General features: G+C 42.3%; 1 protein-coding gene across 2 annotated transcripts in view; it reads left to right on the top strand.

Moving 5' to 3' along the window:
• The window catches only part of PDCD6IP (programmed cell death 6 interacting protein), a 58,189-nt gene that overhangs the window by 1,610 nt on the left and 32,436 nt on the right, over window positions 1-24,143 (top strand). The window contains exons 2-8 of one of the 2 annotated variants that reach the window (XM_073333071.2): window positions 5,048-5,102; window positions 8,939-9,008; window positions 11,420-11,547; window positions 14,939-15,092; window positions 17,190-17,290; window positions 18,251-18,367; window positions 18,971-19,193. In XM_073333071.2, the coding sequence (XP_073189172.1) occupies window positions 5,048-5,102; window positions 8,939-9,008; window positions 11,420-11,547; window positions 14,939-15,092; window positions 17,190-17,290; window positions 18,251-18,367; window positions 18,971-19,193 (848 nt within the window). Of the gene's footprint in view, window positions 1-5,047; window positions 5,103-8,938; window positions 9,009-11,419; window positions 11,548-14,938; window positions 15,093-17,189; window positions 17,291-18,235; window positions 18,368-18,970; window positions 19,194-24,143 lie in introns of both variants that reach the window. The other variant, XM_073333070.2, reaches the window with a different exon arrangement.

The raw sequence follows: 24,143 nt of genomic DNA, 5'->3' as shown, positions 1-24,143 counted from the left end.
AAATCTCAGAGGGAGGGAAGTAAATGAAAGAACCTGAGTCTTTAACTCACCAGACTCTCATGAAGGTGGTAATGGAAAACATTATTTGAAAACCAGTGTCTTCTACATGATGCTTTAATGTTGAAAGTAACCAGGTATACGCAGTAAAACATACCACACAAATGGTCAGAATTTGAAGATACTAACTTTTTAGGCCTTGTCTACACTACAGAGTTTGTCGACAAAAGTTATACCGCTTTAATTAAATGTCTTGAATTAAACTACTGTTGCACGTCCACACTATGTTCCTTGTGTCCACAGAGTGCATCCCCACTAACAGCTTTTGCATTAACACAAGAGAGGTGCACTGTGGGTAGTTATCCCACTGTGCAAGGGGGCCGCAGGGTGCTTTGGGAAGGGTGTGCAATGCCTCCTGGGGAAGGTACCGCATCACATGATGCAGGTTTCTCAATCCCATCCTTCCATGGGCATCCTAGTAGATTGCCAGCTGCTTTTCAACTGAAGTGTATGTGGGGAGAGTGTGACAGGGACTGGTGTGTGTGGGGAGAGACAGAAACAGTATGTGGACACTTCTCCCCCTAGCAGCATCCCTCTCTGCCTGCTTGCCTGTGGTTCTGTGATTCCCTCTGAGTTCTCCCACAGTGTCCTCAGCTGCTGGGAGCAACATCCTCAGCAGCTCTGTGAGCTCTCCACTCTGAGAAATGTCAGAGCTTCCTAGAGCTTTGAAAGGGGAGGGGTGCATGTATACATAGCTAGATGCAGGGCAGCTGAGTTCATCAGTCCCCACCTTCCCCCTTAATGCCTGCTGTTGTGTTCCTAGTGGGCGGGGGAGCTGAAATTCCATGGTAATGATTTGCTGTTTGCTGCTTGAATTGTATGCTCAGCTGTCAGGACTTCCCAGAGCTTTGAAAGGGGAGGGGCCAGGCCTGAACAGCCTGTCTGACATTTGGGCGGTGCTGCCGCCTGCGCTTGCTGGTGCCCAGCAAGCTGCTGCCGGCATGGCTGGGCTTCTACATGTCTGCCCTGGCTGCCTTCACTGCTGCTGGTACCACACCGTGAGCTCCTAGGGCAGCCGGGCTGGGCGATTTAGAAGGGCCTGCTGCTACTGTGGCAGTGGCTCGGGGCCCTCTGGCCTTTTCAAATGGCCTGGGCCCCTTGGCAATTCTTCCCCCTCCCCACCCCCAGGTCAGCAGGCCTGTAGGGCAGCTGAGTGCAAAACAGTGAGCAGAGCAGTTATGGTGTGTGTTGTGGGATGCTGGAGGAGGCCAGATCTGGCAATATAATGAATGGTAGTGTCTACACTGATGCTTTAACTTAGCCACACAAAAAAACCCAATAGCTTCCCAACTCACATAGAAGAGCAGAAGAATTATAGCTAGGTTGAAATACTGAAAAACGGTAGCACTATTCCTGTGGCATCTGTTAATACAAACCTGCATATTAAAGTTTAGGACATTCATCTTAATCTCTATAGAAAAGGCATTTCTTCCTATATAAATTCTTATCCCCTGTGCCACCTTTCTTACAGATCTTTGGGCACAGTGCCACTCCACCAATGAACTTTGTCCACAAAACCTAAGTGACCCCACAAAGATCACACCAAGGGAAACTTTCTCTACAAGGGCTATGAACTGCGTATTATCAGCAGTTACCGCTTACCACAAGCTCTCTCTAAGGAAGCACATTTATTCTTTAGGTAAAAACATAACAGAGAAAACATAATAACAACAAAAGTTCCTATTTGCATGCTAAAAGCTTTCCAGAGGTTGCACATCAGTCTTATGGGGCCTTTGTAGGCCAGAGTTTTTCCAGACTGTCCACAATGCAGCCTTTTTGTCCCAAAAGTCCATGTTTCTTTGTGTTGGTCTCTGGAAAACCCAGTTTGAGCCAGTGTATGCAAGCCTCCCTATGGGTTGGCATCTCTCTGGAGGTGTTTACAATCAAAATGATTCAGATTAATCATCCTCCCCCCACACTGCTTTTGGTTGCTTTTGGTTCTTGCGGGGAGCTGTGAAACCTTATCCTCTGGAGTTGCATACAATTCCTGGCCAACAGTGATACACACACTTGGTACATCATGGTCTCCAGAGATACTGCATGGCACGGCAATATGTGTCACAAGCACCATCCTGCAGCTTAGCCCTGATGGCTTTTTAACAGGCTCTGGTGTTAGCTTATCTAGGCAGTTAATTGAATAGCAAATTTAAGAGGAATGAGTCTTGCAAGGGTAGCCTGGGCCTATGCTTGCCTTAAAGGAGCCACCAACTCTCTGCCAGGGACACAACAATTTGAGATTCTCATTTGTCTGAGAATTTTGTGCCTACTTTGGTAACACTTACGATTACTATAACTGAAGAATATAGAAAGGGAAGGAAATCTTTTTTTTCCAGTTGATTTTGTGTATATCTATAGTCATAGTGTTTTCACTGTATAGCATTGACTTTGCTTGAAAAAATGTTTATAAACATCAACATGGAGGCAGAAAGAATAATTCTTTCAATAGGAATTTTAAAAAAGGACATGCCTATTTCTATCAAACTGGAATTTCTTTAAGTTAATTTTAAAAAATCAAGTTGACTGTATCCCTTTTTAATATAACAATTTTCATACTATATTCATCAACATTTTGTAGGGAAATAAAGCGGGCTATCTGACAGAAGCTAAATTTAAAGGTTTCAGAGTAGCAGCCGTGTTAGTCTGTATTCGCAAAAAGAAAAGGAGTACTTGTGGCACCTTAGAGACTAACCAATTTATCTGAGCATAAGCTTTCGTGAGCTACAGCTCAGTTCATCGGAAGCATTCATCTGAATGCATCCGATGAAGTGAGATGTAGCTCACAAAAGCTTATGCTCAAATTTGTTAGTCTCTAAGGGTGCCACAAGTACTCCTTTTCTTTTTGCTAAATTTAAATAAATTCACATCCCACTCCGCTGTGTAGTTGATTAGATTTAGGCTCTAGAAGCCCATAAAAAGGGGTATATCTGTGGAATTCCAAAGGGAGTGTAAGGGTCATAGACTGAGAGATCTACCACAGCCATTCCCAGAGTATTTGATTCAAAGATGGTGAGAGTTGGCCAGTTGACTTTAGGTGCCAGGTTGTAGGACATTTAGGGACTTAAAGATAAGGGTAGCTAGGTGATATATCAACCCTGCAGTGGCACAGCTACAGTGCTGCAGCTGTCCACTGTAGTGTAGCTGCTTCCTACAGTGATGGAAGGGGTTTTTCCATCTATTTTAGGAAATCCACCTCTCCGAGAAGTGGTAGCTCGGTCTAGGGAAGAATTTTTCTGACAGCCCAGTTGAGTCTGCACTGGGCTTAGGTTGTCATAACTACTCCACAGAAGGTGCAAACTTTTTCACAGCCCTGAGCAATGTAGCTAGGTCAATCTAATTTTTATGTGTAGACTAGGCTTGTATTTTTTAAGGATGTAATATAAATTAATTGCTAACGCTTTGAATTGCACCTAGAAGTGAACAGGAATTAAGTACAAATACTTCAGCAGGCTGTGTGATTTTGGAACTTTAAAATCACTTCTGTCATCACTAGCTACTTTGACTTAAAGATATTTTTAGTAACTGCAATCTTGAAATGCTAGAAATAACTTGCTTTGTCATCTGCAATCCACCTGGAAGTCCAGTTTGCAAATGGTATACAGCATTAATCTCTAACTAGCACTTTTAGAGAGCCTGTTACATTCCTATAATAATGGAGGTGTTACTGAGGGAAAGAAGGAAGCCATTGTTCTGAGTGACTTGGTTTTAAGTTTTGTCACCTGCCAAGAGGGAAATATCGAGAGAGAGAAGCTAATTTCTACCCTTTCCACTTGTGTAAGGTGTGTTTCTAGAATTTGTGGATCATGAAATCTAGTGTCTTACATTTGTGAGTCCCTCATTTTAGAATTGTCTTCCTTGCTTTAGCTTAGTACTAAATAAACCAAGTCCCATACCGTGATCCAGTATTTATTGGCTAAGTGAGGCCCTACTCAAAAGTGATGACATTTGTTTGTTGGTGTAACATAACTTCTGAACACTGTTTCAAATTAGTTCCTTCAGGGAGTGTTCTAGGCATGAGTGGGCAGAACCCTATAGATTTTGGTGAAAATTGGGTAAACTAGAAAAGAGGCTTGCACAGCTGTGGGGTGGATGCTTAGCCAGCAGAGGGAGTGGAGAATAAGAGTCTTTATTTCTTCTTTTCTAATGCCCTGCCTCACCAAACCCTGTTCGGTTGGAGTGGAGGGGTGAGAAGGAGAGGGCGCCTCCCTTCCAGTTCAAGGAAAAGATGGGTACATTAGAGGGGAAGAAAAAGGGGGCGGGGAGAGAGAGACAGAGGCCTTGTTATGAGGGAAGGAGGTGGAGGGTTTTTCAAGGAATCCCTTAAGTAGAGGAGAATGTGAGTGTGGCACACATGGAGCTTGCGGGGGTGACTGGAAGGAAACAAGGAGCCCTTGGTGTGTCCAGTGAGCTCCGTGTATAGAAGTGTGCAACACTCTAGTTTATTTTCATTACGAAAGTAGTTCTGGGAGGCCAGCAGAGAATGGGGCTCCGTTGTGCTAGGCAAACATAGTGACCAAAGAGCTTGCAATCAAAATAGACAAATGGTTGCAGGTAGAGAGAGAACATACAAGTTGAATCGGCATGGTGATGGTTATGAAATGTTATGATCTTTTAAATTTAATTTAATTCTCTGTAACATGATCATGAATGTCAAGGGGAAATTTGTTTCCTTATCTGTCATATGTTCCTACAGTGGACCCTTTGCATAAGGATCTCTTTCCTCCTCCTACCACATGTAGGAAGGGATGGAAAAGACACATTGTCCTCTGTATCCCTTGCCTTCCATCCACCTCCCCTCCTAGATCCATGGTGGCTGCTGCCACATTGGAGGCACATTGCATGTTCTAGTTATCTCTCCCAAGATGTTGCAGAATTAGTGGGGGAGTTCCATTATTTAGGTATGGAGGCAACCCTCCCTTCTTCCTCAATGTAAACAAAACCAGTACAACTCTTAATCTGGTATTTAACTCAGCTTTTTTGTCTGTTGCTCTAGATACTACGATCAGCTATGTTCCATAGAGCCAAAATTTCCATTTTCTGAAAATCAGGTAAGGTGTAAAAGACTTGCATTGGCTTCACATATACTATATTGGGACAATGGTTCATGGAAACCAGGATGTCTTCTTTTTTTAATATTATTTCTACTCCTTTTAGGCCTATGTCTAAGGCAGTGCTTCTCCCAGGAAAGACATTAATCTCTCTCTCTCTGTCTCCTTACTTGTGGTTGTAGATATGTTTAATCTTGATACTTTGAGATTTCACCTGTGGTAGCTATCATTGCTCTCATTTTACAGATGCCCAAATGCAGGCTCAGAAAAAATGTGATTTTTCTGGAGGTCACTGTGATCTGGTCCATCAATAACAGTGGCACTTATTCAGCTAGAGCAGGGGTCAGCAACCTTTCAGAAGTGGTGTGCTGAGTCTTCATTTATTCACTCTAATTTAAAGTTTCACGGGCCAGTAATACATTTTAACGTTTTTAGAAGGTCTCTTTCTATAAGTCTTCAATATATAACTGAACTGTTGTATGTAAAGTAAATAAGGTTTTTAAAATGTTTAAGAAGCTTCATTTAAAATTTAAATTAAAATGCAGAGTCCCTGGACCAGTGGCCAGGACCCGGGCAGTGTGAGTGCCAATGAAAATCAGCTCGTGTGCCATCTTTGGAACGCATGCCATAGGTTGCCTACCCCTGGGCTATAGGGTTCATTTGCAATCACCTTATTTGCTAGTGTACGCTATTTTAAATTCTGTATTTAAACCTGATTTATTTTTAATAAGGGTTGCAAATTCTTTCTTTATGAGCAAAGAGATCTTGAGTTCTTTTAGCTCTGTTTGGTCTACATCAGTCTTTGAGGTGTAAGAAGACATCAGTCCTCCATTTCGAGTTGGCTGTACCAGTGTCTAGGGCAAAAGTCACCATTTCTGCTTCTTTCAAGGCCTGCTCCTTTTGGACAGTGATGTCTTTGACAAAAAGACTGACATACTTCTTACAAAGAGATTTGTATGACAGCAACTTAATCCTTCTTTTAAAAGTTCTAAGTTCTACAAGGTTTATTCAAAGAGAGCATCTACTGACGTCTGTAAAGGGTGCTCTAAGGTAGGATGGCTCAGTAAAGGGGAAATAATTGGAAGTGATGGTAAAGAGAACCCAGGGGAGAATATATTTTTGTATATAGTGCAACTTCTGGCATGGGACTGCCCTCTATGATAAATTCTGTTGTGATGATCTTCGCACTTTGCCATGCTGAAGAATTGAAGAACTTTATCTGAGTTTCTCAAACCTTCTTCTCTTCAAGAAGCAAGGCCTACAAATCCCACACTCCATGGGGATAAAATATGGCAGGTACCCTTTTCTGCTCTTGTTGTACCAATAAAATAAAAACCAGCAGGATCTTATTAAAGGGAAAAAGGCAAAATACCACATTTATTGTGAATACAGAAAGAATCATAGTAAGCAGTTAGTTATAGTTATAACATTCCATTCAATCTCAAATTTATTCTCAGATTCATTCATACAAACACACACACACACACAGGTTCTGCAAGGTTGTTATCATAGTTACCAGCCTTAGAGTTGCCCATGCCAAGCCACTGGCCAGGTGGCCTGGACATGAGGAGGGAGCAGGGCCTTGTCAGATGCTCATCTGATGCTCCTGGAAGTTGGTTTGCAGAATCAGACCCCAAAGTTCTCACTTTTTAGAGTCTATTTTTATAGGAATTTCTTCCTATGCCAGTCTATGGGAATTGCTTCATCATGCTGTTGCTGAATCAATCAGCAGATAGCACATTCCTGACGGCTCCAAGATGTTATCTTGTTCTTTGGTTCTCCCATTCTTGAGGCTGTTGGGTGGATTCCAGTCTGCCCTCCGGGGGTGGGGGGGGGTCCTCTGGTTATTTCCACTTGACGCCTTCTTCAGCAGATGGACACTGGATTCTTAGGCTGGCACCTCCCTGATCATTCAGTTATTATCCACACCAAGCATCCATCCACATACATCCTCTATCTCTATTTTAATCACAATGGTTAATACAACAAAAGGGTGGGGAGTCTCTGGGTGCTGTTTCTGTTGTTAGAGTATTGCTTTGAGTCTCTCTCTCTTGTGAATTGCTTTGAGAACAGACTCTGTCTTAGAATGTACTAACACAATTAGCAGCTTGCAAGTTTCACACATAGAGGGAGAGAAACAGTACCAAAAACCAAGAGACCTCTTAATTAGTAATACCCTGGAATTTAAACTCTGGGGAATCAAACTCATTTGTGATTTTAATACAGAACTTCTTTAATATGATCCAACACTCTCAGTACTTGCTCAGAGTGGGAAATTCTCAAAGATTTTGTATTAGTAATTTTTGTCATGGTTACAAGGCTAGCTACACCTCTGACCCTTTCTCTGCTCTCTCTGAGAGCACCTCCATTAGGACTAAGGCTTCCTACTTGGCCTTTCCTGGGATGGAATCCTATGGTTCTCTCTCTTTTAGACTGGGTACTAGGATATAGGCCCTATGTACTGACTCTGCTTTCCTGGCAGGTCCAACTAGATACAGGTACCAGTAGAGTTGGCAACCCTCCAGGATTGGCTGGGAGTCTCCTGGAATCGGCACTGATATCCCAGTGGCTATTGAAAGCAATCCAGGAGATTTTAATAGGATATTTTAAGAAAATGAAATTATGTCCTGTTGCGGGGGGGGAATCTCCCAGAATAGCTTCAGTCAGAGCTGGCAGCCAGTGGTGGTTCTTTGTGGGAGTCTGACCAGTTGTGAATAGGGATCCAAACAACAATCCTTCCTATAACAAAGTATTTTTTGTTCTTAACAGTAGGAACAAAACATTAACATAAGAAAAAAGGATTTATTAAAACAACAAACGGTCGAGACACAGGTCTCTTACACTCAGACTCCTAGGCAGGCCTAGTTTGCCCCAGGCCCCTAACCTCTGAGTGTCTGCATCTCAGTCTCCTAACTCTCTCTCCCCCTGCTGTTGAGGGAGTGTCCTTTTAAAATCCAGATAGTTTTAGTTTTCTTTTCCTTGATCTTGGATCTGCTTCGCAAAACCAGTTGAGTGCAGTAGAGTTTCAGAAGTGGAAATTCAAAGTGAATGGCTCTTGTGTTTGTTTGCTGGGAAGCGTGTATCAGGATTCACACATACACATTCCTTCCTGGGTGCATTTCCAAACAATCCTACTATTGAGTTAAATCAGTGTATGCACGCATAAGCAGCACAATCATCCAGGCAAGATATGATATTCATAAATTATTGTAGAGCATCTTCAAATCCATCACAGGTCTTTAAATAAAAAGAAAAGTCAGTGTACTTTACTTTGGAGAATGGTTAGGTTTCCTTGTAGCTTTGGAAATTTCTCACATTGGCACTCTCGCTCTCCTGCTGGTAATAGCTCACCTTTAAGTGATCACTCTCGTTACAGTGTGTATGGTAACACCCATTGTTTCGTGTTCTCTATGTATATAAATCTCCCCACTGTATTTTCCACTGAATGCATCCGATGAAGTGAGCTGTAGCTCACGAAAGCTTATGCTCACATAAATTCGTTAGTCTCTTAAGGTGCCACAAGTACTCCTTTTCTTTCTTCAGGGGAAGGAGGTTCTGCCCTGTCATTCACAGGTATAATTCTGCTTCCAAAATGTGAGCATTAAAACCTGTTGTGAGAATCTGTGAACCTTGCTTATTGAAGAAATTTTTGTAAGCTCCGATAGAAAGTTGAGTAGGAAAATGTATAAGTGAAACTTAAGACTGTCTTAAGGTTCATAGAATTTTTGTAACATTGCTTTAATTAGAATGAAACAGATAAAACTGTGTGCTGGATGTCTTCTTAAAATAAGTCTTTCTAAAATGAAATGCAGTGCATTCTCCTTCCCTTTTTTCAGATCTGTGTGACCTTTACATGGAAAGATGCCTTTGATAAAGGGTCGCTTTTTGGAGGATCTGTCAAACTTGGTAGGTAATTCTAATAATGAATTTTGAAAATATTCATATATTGATGGTGTCCTGCTTTTCAACATCTCCATTTCTCACTGTGTGGCTGTTTCAGTGAGTCCAGGCACTAGAACTCCCCTTGGAGATTTTATCCCTTTGGAGCTATGCAACTAGCAGGTGTTTGCAGCAATGCAGGACAGTCTTTTCAAAACAAGGCAGCTTTTATTAACTGATTGGAATACAGTATTTTTGGGGTCCTTTTTTCATTTAAAAAAAAAAAAAAAGCCAAGCTTGTATGTGTTACCATGTTGGCAGCACTACCTTCCTCTCTGGCCCCCACTATCCAGGATTGTGTGTCTGCAGTGGGCAGCAGAATACTTTTTACAGCTCCTGACACATCAGTTCTTTGTTTCCAGCTCTACTCTTGCTTTTTTCCTGTGTTCTGCTGGCCAAGGGAGGTAGTTGTTGAAAGTTGTCTGGCAGTTGGCCCTCCACTTTTTCTTCGAGGTAATTCAGTGTGTTTGACAGTTCTTGGGGGTCCATTCTTACCAACCCAGATGTATGTACATGACCAACACCCATCTTTTATTCCCCTGTCCTAGAGAAGAATTTAAACCCTTCAGTCCTAGAAGGTCATATTACAAAAGTGAAACCAAGTCTCACATTTTTTCATAAAATACAAAAGTTTTCCCCATTCCACTTGGCATTACGTGCAGTCACCGTGTTCAGCTGGATTAATAAGACTGACTTCCTCTCTTCCTCAGTATGTTACTTTTGGTTTATTACTGAAGCCCTACAGATGCAGTTATTACAGTACTTCTCACTGTTAGGGGTGTCCTGGTGGGCCATACTTCACCAGTTGATGGAGAGGAAACATTTTAAATCTCGTGGTCACTACTAGAAGGGAGGGGAAGAAAGGAACAATATACTCCCTCCTGCCGCTGCGTTGTTCTAACCTTATCACTTTGGACCTCTCTCCCCTTTCTTTCCTCTTCTCCGTCCTGCCCCAGTTTATAAAATGTTCTATTGTGTGGGAAAGGGAAAGTCTTGTTCAGAGCAGAGAAGAGCGCAGTGCAAGTGGGTGGGAGAAAGCACTTCCAGCAGCAGTGAGTTTACCCTATCTCACATCACAAAGCAGCAGCATATGACTAATAACTTCTCCAAGGCTACTAATGGGCTTGGCTGCTTGATATTCAGAGCCAAGTGTTTCCCAATGTGTGGATTAGGTACATCCTCTTGGGCTGTGAAGAACTGCTGGGGGTTGGACAGGCCTCTCAGTTCTCCAGAGTGAAGGTTTAATTTAAATAAGGATGTGTCTACCCTGTGGCTGGGAGGTACAATACCCAACTCCGATGACTGACTCATGAGTGGCCATACTGAGTCAGACCAATGGTCCATCCAGTCCAGCATCTTGCATTGGCCACTGTCAGAGACCAGATATTTCAGAGGAAATGAATAGAACAAGGCAATTTGGAGTGATGTGTCCCATCATCCAGTCCCAGCCACTCACAGTTCGAGATTAGGAACGCTTGGGGCGTGGTGTCCCTCATGCTAGTTTTGCTCAAACTAATGCACTAAAAAAAGGCAGCGTAGATATTGTGACACAAGCAGCATCTCAAGCTAGCTGCCCAAGTACAAACTCACCAACCCTCTGGGTCAGAGCTCAGGTGGCCAGCCCAAGCCTCTGCCTGCGCTGCAATGTCCACATTGCCATTTTTATCATTCTAGCTCAAGCAAAGCTAGTGCGAGTAACTGTCTGTGCTGAGAATCATACCTCTCAGCTGCAGTGTAGACATACCCTAAGTCTCTAGCTGTTATGGTTGTAAAGAGAATCTAGACAACATGAAACCAGTGCAACTAATGCAAAGAGATCTGCCAGAATTTGCAGTGATCGTGAAACAATAGCTCTTGGGTCTGAAATGCTCCATTCATTTCAGTAGGTGCTAACTTAAATGTCAGTGATGATAGTTTAAATGTTAATAATTGACTATTTCACTGATTGTTTAAAGCATCCAAGAGGAAGTATCATGCACAGCTACACAATCTACTCTTAAGCAACTGCTCACTTTGAGCAGGACTTCAACAGTAATGCATGCTGGAACTGAAGATTTGTGACTTCATTTTTCCTAATGGTGGGCTTATCTTTCAAAAGTTGGGGAAATGCTGTGCTAGATGCAAGGTTCAGCCTTCTCTGGATAAACAAGGACTCTTATTCCATTGTGGTTCTCTTTAACATGCAGGATCAGAGTGATTTGAGTGTTAAAAGTTCCATACAGTTGCTTCCTTAGCTTCTTGTTTGAAACTACTGGTGGTGTCTCCAAATTTGGAAGGTCCTTACCCTCTTTAAGTGTTGGCCTTCTTGTCTTTAGGAGGGCAAAATGCTGAAGCTTATTTTCCGTACAGAATGCTCACTCTGGCTTTTTTGGTTTCAGCTCTGGCAAGTTTGGGATATGAGAAGACTTGCGTTTTGTTCAACTGTGGATCATTAGCTAGTCAGATTGCAACAGAGCAGAATCTGGATAATGATGAAGGATTGAAAACTGCTGCTAAACATTATCAGGTGTGAAAGTCTCTCTGTACTGACTCAAAACATTGTAACTATAAATGTTTAAAATTAAAAATATCCAGGTAAGAAAATAATATCTTAACCTCCCATTAAGAAAAGCTTGAAACTGTTGACCTCTGACTGAATACCAGAACTGTAATTGGCCAAACTCGGAACACCCCAAATAAACATCTTCTATTTTAACCTGTAAACATGACTCTACCCCACCCCCAGTCCCTGCCTTTCATTAAATGGTCTGTTGAGCAGCTGATCTTTACTGATATTTACTCCTTTTTTTTTTAAAGTATGATTTAATGCTATGTTGAATAAGTTACGTTTGCAAGTTCCTTGAGAATCCTAAATAGATGGCAAACTATCTTTGTGTTTGCTGAAGCCTTTGAACTATATTGGCTATGTCCTTAGTAATAAGTTCTTCAAAATCTGTAAATTGAGTTTGTCACATCTCCCCTCTCCAAAATTAGGAGTCCAAAGAAATCTGTTTATTGCAACAATGTTTAATTCCCCACCACATCCAGAACTTTGAATCTGTAGTAGTATTTTTGAGGACTTGCTTTTACTGTTATGAAAATATATGGGCCATCTCAAGTGTTCTGTCAAAATACTGGGTTTGCTGGCTGTGGTAAGAGAATTCTTTATTAAACTTTGCCTGGTTTTGGGTCAAACAAGGAAGTTTGGGATACTGGAGGATATCTTCAGCAAAAATACAGTGTTGCTTCCAGCTAGGGTCAGCCTTAGAATGTTTTGTAACACAGTAATGACCTGTCAAAGGGCTGGAACTGTAGGTGGTGAATTATAATAGAAAGCTGAGGTGGGGCATAAAAATGGTGTCTGGGAAGCAAGGGTTAAGAAAAATGTAGTTTTGTGTTCTCCAACATCTTAAAATACCAATTTACTGCCCATTTAAAAAAAAAATTCTCCTAAAAGTATAACAGCTGTAAAAAAACATTAGATTTTTCATAACTTGTTTCGTCAGTTATTCTTAGTTCAGACAGCCCTTTTTTGGGAGGTATGGAGTGATAACAGAGTACAGTCATCAGTATTTCAAAGGAGTGCAACTCTGATTTTGAAGTTTATTTGTAGTACCATTGCTAACGTGTCAGCCAGATATCGGGGCCCCATTTGTGAAAACTCAGCAGACAGTTGCAATTCCAAAGAGCTTGTTCTCTAAGAAGATAAAACCATTCTAAGGGTGGAAGAAGGAAGAGATGCACAGAGATGGAGGCATGACTTGTCCAGAGTCACTCAGTAGGTCCCTGACCAATTTGGGGCTATAGAACCCCAATATCTAGAATTCCACACTGCCTCTAGACTGAGAAGTGCCTTCTCTAATGTGCATGAGGAATACTTAAAGTAACATGAGAGAGGTGACAACTGGTCTGAAAGTTTGTATGTAAATTCTGAAGAATTTTCATGTTGGAAAGCAGCAGGCAAAACATTAACTACTCAGTACTCCTGTCTTCTATAGCTGTATTGTCAGTACAAAAAAAATTGTGTAATAACACTTAAACTGTATTTCTCAAGATCTTTATCATAATGTGGAAAGCATAGGTAACTTTTCTGAAATTCATGTCAAATGTACACAGCTTTCTCTAGATGTGCATGTATTGTGGATGATGTACACATTAGACAAAAGGTATATGCTGTTTTGTCAACCTATACTTGTACTGAAATTGATATATACATGTTCAATAGTTTGTAAATAGTTAACCTGGCAATTGAATCACCTCAGCAACAAAAAACAAACAAACCCTGCAGCCACTTCAATTTGTCTATTACCATGATTACGGATAGTGTATATCTTCTGGGTCTTAAATGGTCTTATTCATAGAATCATTTTAAGAGACAATAGATTCAGAAAAGTCTGTTTAGGTAACCCAGTTTTAATGTTATTTGTATTTTGGAACTCTTCTCCCCAGACTGTTGTTGATACTTCTAACAGAGCTAATCCATTAATTTTCATGCTTCCTTCCCTCCTGCTTCAGTATTTACATGCATCTGTCTCTTATTATACCACCTCATTTCCTTTCTGATGGTAGCCCTCTAGGTAATTTTTCAGTCATGGTTTATTATACCATGCTGCTGTAATGCAAACTCAATTATGTACAACCATGAGAACCTTTTGTTTTTACTGCTTATTTCATATATCTCTAGCATTGCTGTAAGGCCACCTTAATTCCATGTCAGTAGTTTCATTTAGAAGCGTTGACTTTGCGGTGTCAGAACAGACCAATAGTCCACTTACACCAGTATCCTATTTGATCATGACCAGATGCTTCAGAGGAAGTTATTCATGTCCATAGAATGCCCATAACTATGGAATACAATACCATGACAGCAAACTTTTACCTTTATAACCTGCACCTGGAGGTTTAATAGTCTGTGTCTTAGCCAGTATCTCCATGCTCTTAATATAATTCATATTAATCCTAACTTTCCTCTTCATTTGACTTAGGCCTGGTCTACACTACAGCGTTAGTTCGACATAGGGCAGCGTACGTTGACCTAATTATGGCAGTATACACTCTATAGCCTTGCTTCTGCCGCTGTAAGTGGCCAGCTACACTGACATAACTTTACTTCCACGAGAGGCATAGGGTTTATGTCTGTGTAGTTAAGGCGACACAGTGTCCCTTTAGACATTGCATTACTTATATCTATTGGCTGTCATTCTTGTCAATTTCATGGCTGCTGCCCAGGCACTTGGCTCCCTGGTCCACGCCGGGCGCACCTGTGCTTCTGGTGAGAAGTGAGGAGTAGAGAGCCAGGGGTGGCTGGGGTGGGAACCTGGGCTCCCGGCAGGGGGATTGATGCCTGGTGTCCAGTCAGCTGCCACATTCCTAGTGAGGAGCCGAGAAGCCCGTTGCGTCTGCTCTGTTGCTGGCGGGGAGCTCAGCTGCTGGTGAAGAGCTGCCCATGGAGCTGAGAGCCCTGTCTCTCAGCCCTTCCCCCCCACCCCCTGCCCCTCTTAAGTTGGTGGAAGCACTCCTGGTGGTGGTGCACACCATCAACAGAAGAAGGGCAGTGTGCACATGAACCACCGCAATAATTACAGCGGTGTAAGTCAACCCAACATGGGTTGACTTAAGTTTATAATGTAGACATACCCTCAGTTGAGTCCATTATATCTTCCATATTTATATACTCTTCTCCTTTATAGCTTTGGTTTATATCCTCTCAGTCAGCCTTGTTCAGCTGTCTTAGTACAGGTGGGATCTCAAGAGTTAACACCCATATTCTAAATTTTGTCCTTTCTGGCCTCTACATTGCTGTTAACTATAAAAGTAAGCTTGTTTCTCTGACATCTGTTTGTGCTGTACCTTTTCTATAAGCACAAGTTTGTTTGAAATACAGAAAGAATAATGTGTTCGTTTTTGTTTTGGTTCAGTTTGCTAGTGGTGCCTTCCAACACATTAAAGACACGGTCTTGTCTGCATTGAATAGAGAGCCTACAGTGGACATCTCTCCAGATACAGTTGGAACCCTTAGTCTTATTATGTTGGCTCAAGCTCAAGAGGTTTTTTTCTTAAAAGCAACAAGAGGTATAACTTTACATTTTACAAATGTACTTAAGTGTTCTTCACAACTTCCACAAATGTTTTGATTTTTGACTTATTAATTTGATAAATGAAGTTTAGTATTATGTGGGCTTTTCAGGACTTCCTCATTCATCCCTGAACTGTTCTTTTCACTGTAATGGAAATACTGATTGTGTGAAAACTTAACATTTCTCTTTAATTCTTCCTCCTTCTGATACCCCTTGTCATAGTGAATATCAGTTGTCAGGTTGTGATTTTTATCAAGGAAAATTAAATTGAAAAACAGAATTCAAGTCATCCAGTAATCTAGTAAATCGTGCTCCATGCCACATGCAAAACCTTGGATAGATTTCCAGCATGAACATGGTCACTTCTCAGGCAGCATGCTCAGTCCTGGTAAGACTCAGGAAGAGAAAGAAGGGATGATGAAATGGTACATTTCACTTCTCAAAATGCTTCAGTGCCCTGAATCTACAGGAATGACGTTGTGCTAGCTTTTTTTTAAAAAACTGGATATTGCAGAGAGGCAGAGTTGAAGGAAAACAACTAATAACATCTTATGAGATACTGAAAATAATGTAAGTATCAGCTAGTAAACTGCAAAACTAAGTTTTTATAACATCTGTCAGGAATGTTCAAATGAAGAATTTACAGTGTTAAAGTATGTTGCTAGAGCAGACTCTGCTCACGTTGGGTCTGCAGCACTTCCTTGCAGTGAGAAGCGGGGTGACCAGAATGGTGCTTCCCAAAAATAAGTAGGGATGCCTCTCAGTCTTGCTACACTCATAACTACTGACAGTATAACCTAGGGGTCTTGGGTGCATTGTGTAGAATACACCCAAAAACTTACCAGTACATTCTTCACTAAAGGTGAACAAATTATTTTTTCAATATGGGGACCGAAATGGGGGGGGAAAGAGAATAATTGGTTTGAACCCAAACTGAATTTTTGGGTTTTCCTCTTGCTGAAACAAAAACTAAGTTTTGAGTCAAACAAAAAGTTTTGAAACTACTAAATCCTTTTTGGTTTTGGGTCATCAGGTGTTAAATTTTTTTTTGGGTGTCCTAAATTTCAAATCACAATGCGTTTCAAAAGTAAAAGTTGAAACAAAATGCTGTTGCAAAATGGTCTCTTTGCCAAATACAGCCTGTGAAAATATGCATATTTTTGTGCAATTTAATGTTTTCCCCCCAAAATTTTTCCCACCTATATTCCTGACCCACGTTTGAACCAAAATGTTCATGTATAATCTTCCTCCTGATCACAGGCAGCGACAAATCACATTGGGATTTGTAGGTCTTGGTGAGACTGACTTTCTTCCTGAGAAATCTGGTTTACAGGCATGGATTCCTTTCTGACCTCTGTACAGTAAAGATGTTGTCTTTCATGGTAGTTAGAGCGTTTGTCGGCAACCTCATACATAAAGGAGATTTTAACAAAGAACTGTCTGAAAAGTATCCAAGATGCATCATTATAATTTAAGCAATCATTCTTTCTATTATCAAAAAAGAAAAGGAGTACTTGTGGCACCTTAGTGACTAACAAATTTATTTGAGCATAAGCTTTCATGCTTTCTCTAAAACAAAGCGACAAAGTGACATAGTAGCTTTTTTTTGGACCCTCTTCTGTTGGTGAGAGAGACAAGTTGGTCCAATAAAAGATATTACCTCACCCACCTTGTGTCTCTAATATTCTGGGACTGATAAAGCTATAACTGCACTGCATACAACATTGGTTCAAATAGATGTTCTAGCTAAATAATCTCATTAGAAGACCTCTGTGTAGCATTCACTTCCAACACAGCACTAAATGGAATTTAAACTAGCAATATTGCCTCTTTCAATTGCGATTTTAAACTTATTTGAATATTCTGAACTTGAAAACTTGGTCCGGAGCATGTCTACTTAATCGTATTCATAGCAATGCCCCTTCTGTCCCTAGTGGAGATTGCTATGAAGTATTTTATTGTCAGAGCTGCACTGCCACCACATCCTGTGAGTGTGAATGTGCAGAGTCCTTCCGGAGCTCCACTTACAGGTAAGTAACCTTTCCTTTCATGATATTAATGTTTTTTGTGTTTTTGTTGTTTTTAATTCCAGATAAAATGAAAGATGCTATCATAGCTAAACTGGCTAATCAAGCTGCAGATTATTATGGTGATGCTTTCAAACAGTGTCAATATAAGGACACTTTGCCCAAGGTTAGTAATGCTAATAAAAAAATACAAAATACACTAACATAACTTTAGTTCAGAGTATTATATTCTATAAATGTCTCTAAGATGGTTTCTCAAGCATTTTTATGATCACACTTTTGTAGCAAGAGGGGGGGAAAAAACCCTGGGAATTCTTGAGTAACTGTAAGACTCCAGGAAAAAAACTTTCCAGTTCAAGTATTGTCAGCTGTCAGAAGCACACTTCAGTTTTCATTGAAAGCTAATCACTTTAGTATTAAAATAACTCTATTTTGAAATACTATTTTATTAAACTGTTACTTTGGGTTAGCTTGTGACAGCGTATTTAGGGATGGCTTGTTTAACATCTTACTAAATTTGTTTTTCAAACTAATGCTTTCTAATGGGGTTTAAAAGAACTATTATTTTTGTGGGTCTACTGATAATTTAAGTACTCTTGGGTCACTGTAAATGAAAACTTATTGCATTGTTTTCTGCTGGATAATTGTTTTCTTATCCTTATTAATGGTCATTGGGGTAAAAAGTAGATGTTGAAGTGATAGTTCTACATCTAAAGTATGCTGGCTTGGTTAATGAAGTGGTCTAAATATTCTTTCATACTTTTTGAAAGTACTTTGTCTTGGGATCTTTGGTGTCTTCTCTACTATTCTTGCTAATGCATATTTGAATTTCTAATCTTTGTAAAGTAAATGTTGTGACTTCATGGCTTTAATTAAATGAAGTGCAATCCCCAAATCAACATTAAACAATTGAAATAATTTTACCAGAGCAATATTTTTATTTTGACTGAATTCAACCCATGCAGTCACATGTCTCTAACATTTACTTCTAATGTTTTAACCTATCTAAACCATTAATTGGGTGATTCTAATTTCCTTTTCTTCTTCCTTTTCCTTCCTGCATCCCATGTTGTCTGTGGTGGTTTATGTGGTTGGACTTTCCCCTGGTCAGTATTTTTATTTCCAGGAGGTGTTTCCTGTTCTGGCTGCAAAGCACTGCATTATGCAGGCCAATGCAGAGTATCACCAGTCTATCCTGGCAAAGCAGCAGAAGAAATTTGGTGAAGAAATTGGGAGACTACAGGTGGGTTGGGGCAGACCTCTTAAATGTAGGAAGACTTTTTTTTTAAAATTTCTACCTATGACAAATCTAATATACTCTGAGTTGCAAAACTCAGATAGTTAAGATTGACAGGTTTCCTAAAAAAAAACCCCAAACCCCACACATTAAATACTTCTTGAAAAGTTCTTTGAACTTCTATATTGGAATGGTGAGAAATGTCTGTATTCCAAAGTATATGTTTCAGTCAGATCTTTGGAAGTTTTTTTCACGCCCCTGAACAAGAAAGTTGCAGCGCTGTAAAGTGGCAGTGTAGACGAGGCCTTAGTATAAACTGCAGAGGATTCATGATCCCAGTAATGACAGTACTGTATATAAGGTCAGTGAGTTTATTGCAAGGACTAATTGTGCTGATCCTTCTCAAAACCCTTCGACGGGGACATTCCCTTAGTAGGCAGGGAGCTGCTAATGCTGAATCCTATGCCTTTGCAGTAACCTTAGTTGGCTAACTAAGACAATTGGCTGTTTTCTTATATATTGTTTGTGTTAAAGACATGGAGTGCTGCTGGGAAGAGGGCTCGGTGGAGAGACTATTTGAGTTGTAATTGTGTGTATTTTGATTTTTAGCATGCATCAGACTTGGTAAAAACAGTGGCATCTCGTTATGATGAATACATAAATGTAAAAGATTTGTCTGACAAAATCAACCGCGCTCTTACAGCTGCGAAGAAGGACAATGACTTCATTTATCATGACCGGGTTCCTGACTTGAAAGATCTAGATCCCATTGGCAAAGCCAGTCTTGTGAAATCTACCTCAGTTGTTGTCCCTATCAGCCAGAAGTTCACTGGTAAGCAAAATATTCAGAGAAGATTTAGAGGTGAAATGTATCTTACCTGTATATCATATTAATATGGGCTCCAAAGTTCAACCGTAGCTCTAAGTGATTTAGATGTACAATATTAAAGTTAATGTTCATTTTCCAATAGTGTTTTTTTTCCAAGTGCTTGCTCATGTTGATTCCATTCTAGGTGTGTGCTTGTCCACATGCCCAGTTGTCAGATTTTTGCCTTAGCGGGTATCCGTAGGGTCGGCTGTGGAGCCCTCTTTAGTGCTGCGTTAATGCATTGATATATTAGGCACTGCCAACCCTATGCCCTCTCAGTTCCTTCTTACTGCCCATGGTGGTTGGTTGGAGTGCCTTGTCTTGCATCGCAAGAAGGTTAGGGGTTCTAACAGTCCACTGTTCTGTCTCCTTTGTTGTTAGTTGATAGATACTTAGTTAGACCTTAGTTGGAGTAGTTGTTTAGGAGTTAAGAGTCCTGGCTGGGACTTAAACTCTGAGCGGGGCATAGCCTGTTCTTCAGGCTTTAAGCCGTGTTAATCGTGCAGCTGGTCAATGCCCATTAGTGACCCCCAGGAGAGCTGTTTAAAGTGTTTGGGGGAATCCCACAGAAAGGACAAGTGCAGGATCTGCAAAAACTTTCACCCTTGAAATTAGAAGGAGCGAGTTATCCGCTTGAGGGCTCTCCTTATGGAGGCTGTGCTTTGTCCTATCTCGGAGCCCTCTCGATTGGACTCCACACCTGGTATGTCAGCATGCAGCACACCACCAGCACCAGAACCCTCCCGGTACCGTTCCACCTCCCCAGTGCTGAAGAAGCGGTCGAAGTCAACAGGCCCGGTGGCACTGCAGAAAAAGGGTACGTCGGGCAAAAGACCTGTGTCAAGCCATGTGCCCGCACTGAAGCTCCTTGAGCGTACCACTAGAGTCAGAATCTGACTCATGGGAGTGGTAGGGGGTACTGGCCCCAGTAGGGTCATCTGTGCCTCAAGCAGGCCAACCAGCACTGCAGACACAAAGCCAAGCAACAGACTCCACCAAGGCTCCAGCATCTACGGGCAAGCCGGTTATGGGACCGCCCCCTAAAACAGCAGAGCATACCCGATCTCCAGACCACAGGTGTTGGTCTCCATCACTGTGGCCTCGGTCCCTGATTAGAAGACACAGGTCCCTGATGCCAAGGTCTTCACCTACATGGCATGGGATACCTGAGTCGCGACGCTGATCCCCGTACCCATGGTACCGTCTGGCCTCCCGCCAAAGTTCACCACAGCGCAGATCACTATCTCCTAGGTGGTCTCCCAGGCATCAATTCTGCCCCAGTGCAGGATCGTTCCTGGTCACAGCACCAGTCTCCGGCTCCCTGGTACAAACTTCGGGCAAGAACCAGTCCAGTCCTTCTCCTTACTGGTTGCTGATGAGCATCATTCAGCAGACTTGGGTATCTACAGCTCCTCCCTGGTCACCAAAAAGGCAATGGTCCAAGCTTGAAGGGGAGTTCAGCCCTTCGCCTATAAAAGGCAAATAGCCACCGGCCTCTGAGACTGGGGTGGCTTCTGCAGCAGCGGTGTGGAGGCAGGGTCAATGGCCCACTCAGTGGCAGTACTGGAACCCTTGGAGTTTACCTGTTATGCTGGTCCTGTGCTCCCACCATTCCTCCCAGGTCGCATCGGACAAGCTGCCCTGGCATGGCCGGCATCCAAGTTGGAGCACGGTATCGAAACCCACGCCGGGCAACACAGCAGGCCCTGATGCCCAAGGAGCTGTCCCCAGTGAGCAAGGGGAAGACGCCCCTCCCCCTGTTGTGCAGGATCTTGATTGTCTCTGGATGAAGTGGTGGCAGGCCCCTTGCAAACGAGCATCTCCCTTGACAACTTCAAGGAGCACCAGGCCAGGCTCAAGGAGGACTTGGAGGTCAAGGAGCTAGCGGAGGAGTCCAACCTCTTTAATGTTATTCCCTCCTCCACCTCAGCCCAGGTCACAGGGCCCATCCACCCAGAGGTCCTTAAAATTGCCAAGTCTGTGTGGTAAACACCCTCCTCCATTCCGCCTACCTCTAAAAGGCAGAAGAGAAGTACTGTGTCCCTGCAAAGGGGTTTGAGTACCTGTCACCCTCCAGCGGGATCCCTGGTCGTGTCCACCATCAGTGAAAAGGCCAGGCAGGGCTAGGTGAGCAGCACACCGAAAAATAGATGCCAAGAGGCTGGACTTGTTTGGCAGGAAAATTTATTTGGCCAGCCTGCAATTTTGGGTGTCTAACCAACAGGCCCTGCTAGGCAGGTACAACTTCTACCTGTGGAACTCCATCAGCAAGTTTTTAAGGAGGGCCTCCCACAGGACTGTGGCCAGGAGTTTGCCGCCTTGGTGGACAAGGGCAAAGCAGTGGTGAGAGACTCCCTCCAGATGGCCTCGGATGCTACGGACTTGGCGGCCAGGATAGTCGCCTCTGTGGTGGCCATGAGGCGCTGTCCTCTGGGCTGTCCCCGGAGATGCAGACTACCCTTCAGGACCTTCCATTTGAGGGACCAAGGCTCTTTTCAGAGCTGACTGTTGCACAGCTCCATGGTCTTAAACACTTCTTCATTCATTGGGCCTTCACACCACTCAGCAGGCTAGAAAGCCTTTCTGTCCACCTTCATCAAGGCCCTGGGTTTGTCCCTGGTACAGCTCCTACAGAAAGAAGGACCGAGACACAGGATTTAAACTGCATCACCCTTCATCTTCCCATTCCTCCACCTAGTCTGGTTCTTCCAGCGGCCAAGAAAGCCAGAAGCAGGCATCTTGAGGACAGCGCCCCAGTCACTTTCCATGATCCACTCCCCTGCTCTTTCCTCAATCACCTGCACCCCTTCCAGTGAGCTTGGTTGCGGCTGATCTCGGACCGTTGGGTGCTTGACATATCTTCAGGCTACATCCTGTAGTTCATGGCCAACCCTCCCTTCCACCCCCGCCCCCCGCTTGCACATCAGGGGCCCCATTCTATCATGGGACCTGAATCTTGTGCTGTCACAGCTCACGGGACCCCCCCTTTGAGCCTCTGGCTTCCTGCTCTTTCTCCTATCCTGAAAGGTTGCATTCCTAGTTGCAATAATATCCGCCCGCCAGGTCTCCGAGATTTTAGGGTGCTTACCTCGGAACCACCCTATACAGTCTTCTACAAAGACAAGTTGACACAATTGTTCGTTGTGGTGGCCGACAGGATGAAAAGTTGTCCAGTGCCTGCTCAAATTTCTTCTTGGATCACTGCCTGATCGTAACAGCAGCGAATGCAGGCAAAGATGCCACTTCTGGTGATTGTAACTACCCATTCAACTAGGACGCAAGCCTCCTTAGCAGCTTTCCTAGCCCAAGTGCCTATCCAGGATGTCCGTCCACACGTTCACGTCCCATTATGCACTTACGCAACAGGCACGGGATGATTCTGGTTTTGGTAGAGCAGTACTGCAAGCCGGTAGACTGTGAACTCCGAGCCCACCTCTGAGGATACTGCTTGTGAGTCTCCTAGAATGGAATCGACATGAGCAAGCACTTGAATGAAAAGGTAGGTAATTGCTTTTTCTAACTGTTCAAGATTCGTTGCTCGTGTCCATTTCATTACCTGCCCTCCTACCCCTCTTGTCAGAATTGCTGGCAAGAAGGAACTGAGGGGGCGTAGGATCGGTAGTGCCTAATATACCAGTGCATGAGCGTGGCACTCAAAGGTGCAACAGCCAACCCTATGGATACCGCTAAGGCAAAAATCTCCGACTGTGCACGTGGGCGCACACACCTAGAATGGAATGGACATGAGCAATACATCTCTAAGAACAACAGTTAAGCAAAGGTTGTATTGTGCCTTAAGCCATTGGTTTTAGTGTCAAAAAGATTACTGACAGGCCCCTGTAAAGGGTAAATCTGCAATTTCAATTTAGTTATTCAAATCTGCGCTAGTTCTATCTCAAAATGTTTGAATGAAGCACAATCTGGTCTCTGAAGGAGTTTTGTTGAAGAGCTCTTGTACAGATTTAACTAGAAGACAGCCCCTACTGTTAATCTTACAGCTTGCCTAACACAATATGTTGAAATCCTATACAGTCCTCTACCATGAGTCTTAAGTGATAAATCTGAAGTTGCAAGTTTTGAATGTTGGTACCAGGCCTATGGAGATGTTAACTTTCCTCAGTGGTATTTCTGTTGTACCAATAAAATAAAAACCAGCAGGATCTTATTAAAGGGAAAAAGGCAAAATACCACATTTATTGTGAATACAGAAAGAATCATAGTAAGCAGTTAGTTAGTTATAGCTATAACATTCCATTCAATCTCATATTTAGTCACACATTCATTCATACAAACACACACACACACACACACACAGGTTCTGCAAGGTTGTTATCATAGTTACCAGTCTTAGAGTTGCTCATGCCAAGTCACTGGCCAGGTGGCCTGGATATGAGGAGGGAGCAGGGCCTTGTCAGATGCTCATCTGATGCTCCTGGCTTTTACAAATACCCTTGCTGATTGCAGGCAAAACAGATAAATTGCCCCCATATTTTCCTGTTTTTGTTCTATAGGCAGGCCAGGTTTCAATGGCTTTTATCTTTTAAGGGTTATGGGGAAATTATCCCACTGTTTAGTCATTAAATCCCTGAGTTTTCCTTCTTATACAGCAGACCAAGTTTATAATGTTTTTCCTGCTGTGTTAAGCTTTAAGTTTTATTTACAGGTAATAACTGAGAAGCATCATTACCATACGACCTTAAAGGATTTTTCCAAAAATCATACACACTATACGTTGTTACAGGGATACTTATTATCATTAAATTTATTAAAATTATCTTGTTATCCCATGCCTTTTATTTAGACAATTTGTTTGCTGACCAGGTATGTCCTTTATCTGCAGCTCCTTTGTGCTGCTAGTTCTTTCCTTCCTTTATCATTTAGGTAATTTGCATTTTCACAGAAACTTCCTGCTTT

Source organism: Lepidochelys kempii, chromosome 2 (assembly GCF_965140285.1).
Source record: "Lepidochelys kempii isolate rLepKem1 chromosome 2, rLepKem1.hap1, whole genome shotgun sequence".
In the NCBI taxonomy this organism is placed as follows: domain Eukaryota; kingdom Metazoa; phylum Chordata; order Testudines; family Cheloniidae; genus Lepidochelys; species Lepidochelys kempii.
This window is presented reverse-complemented; position numbering and strand designations above follow the sequence as displayed.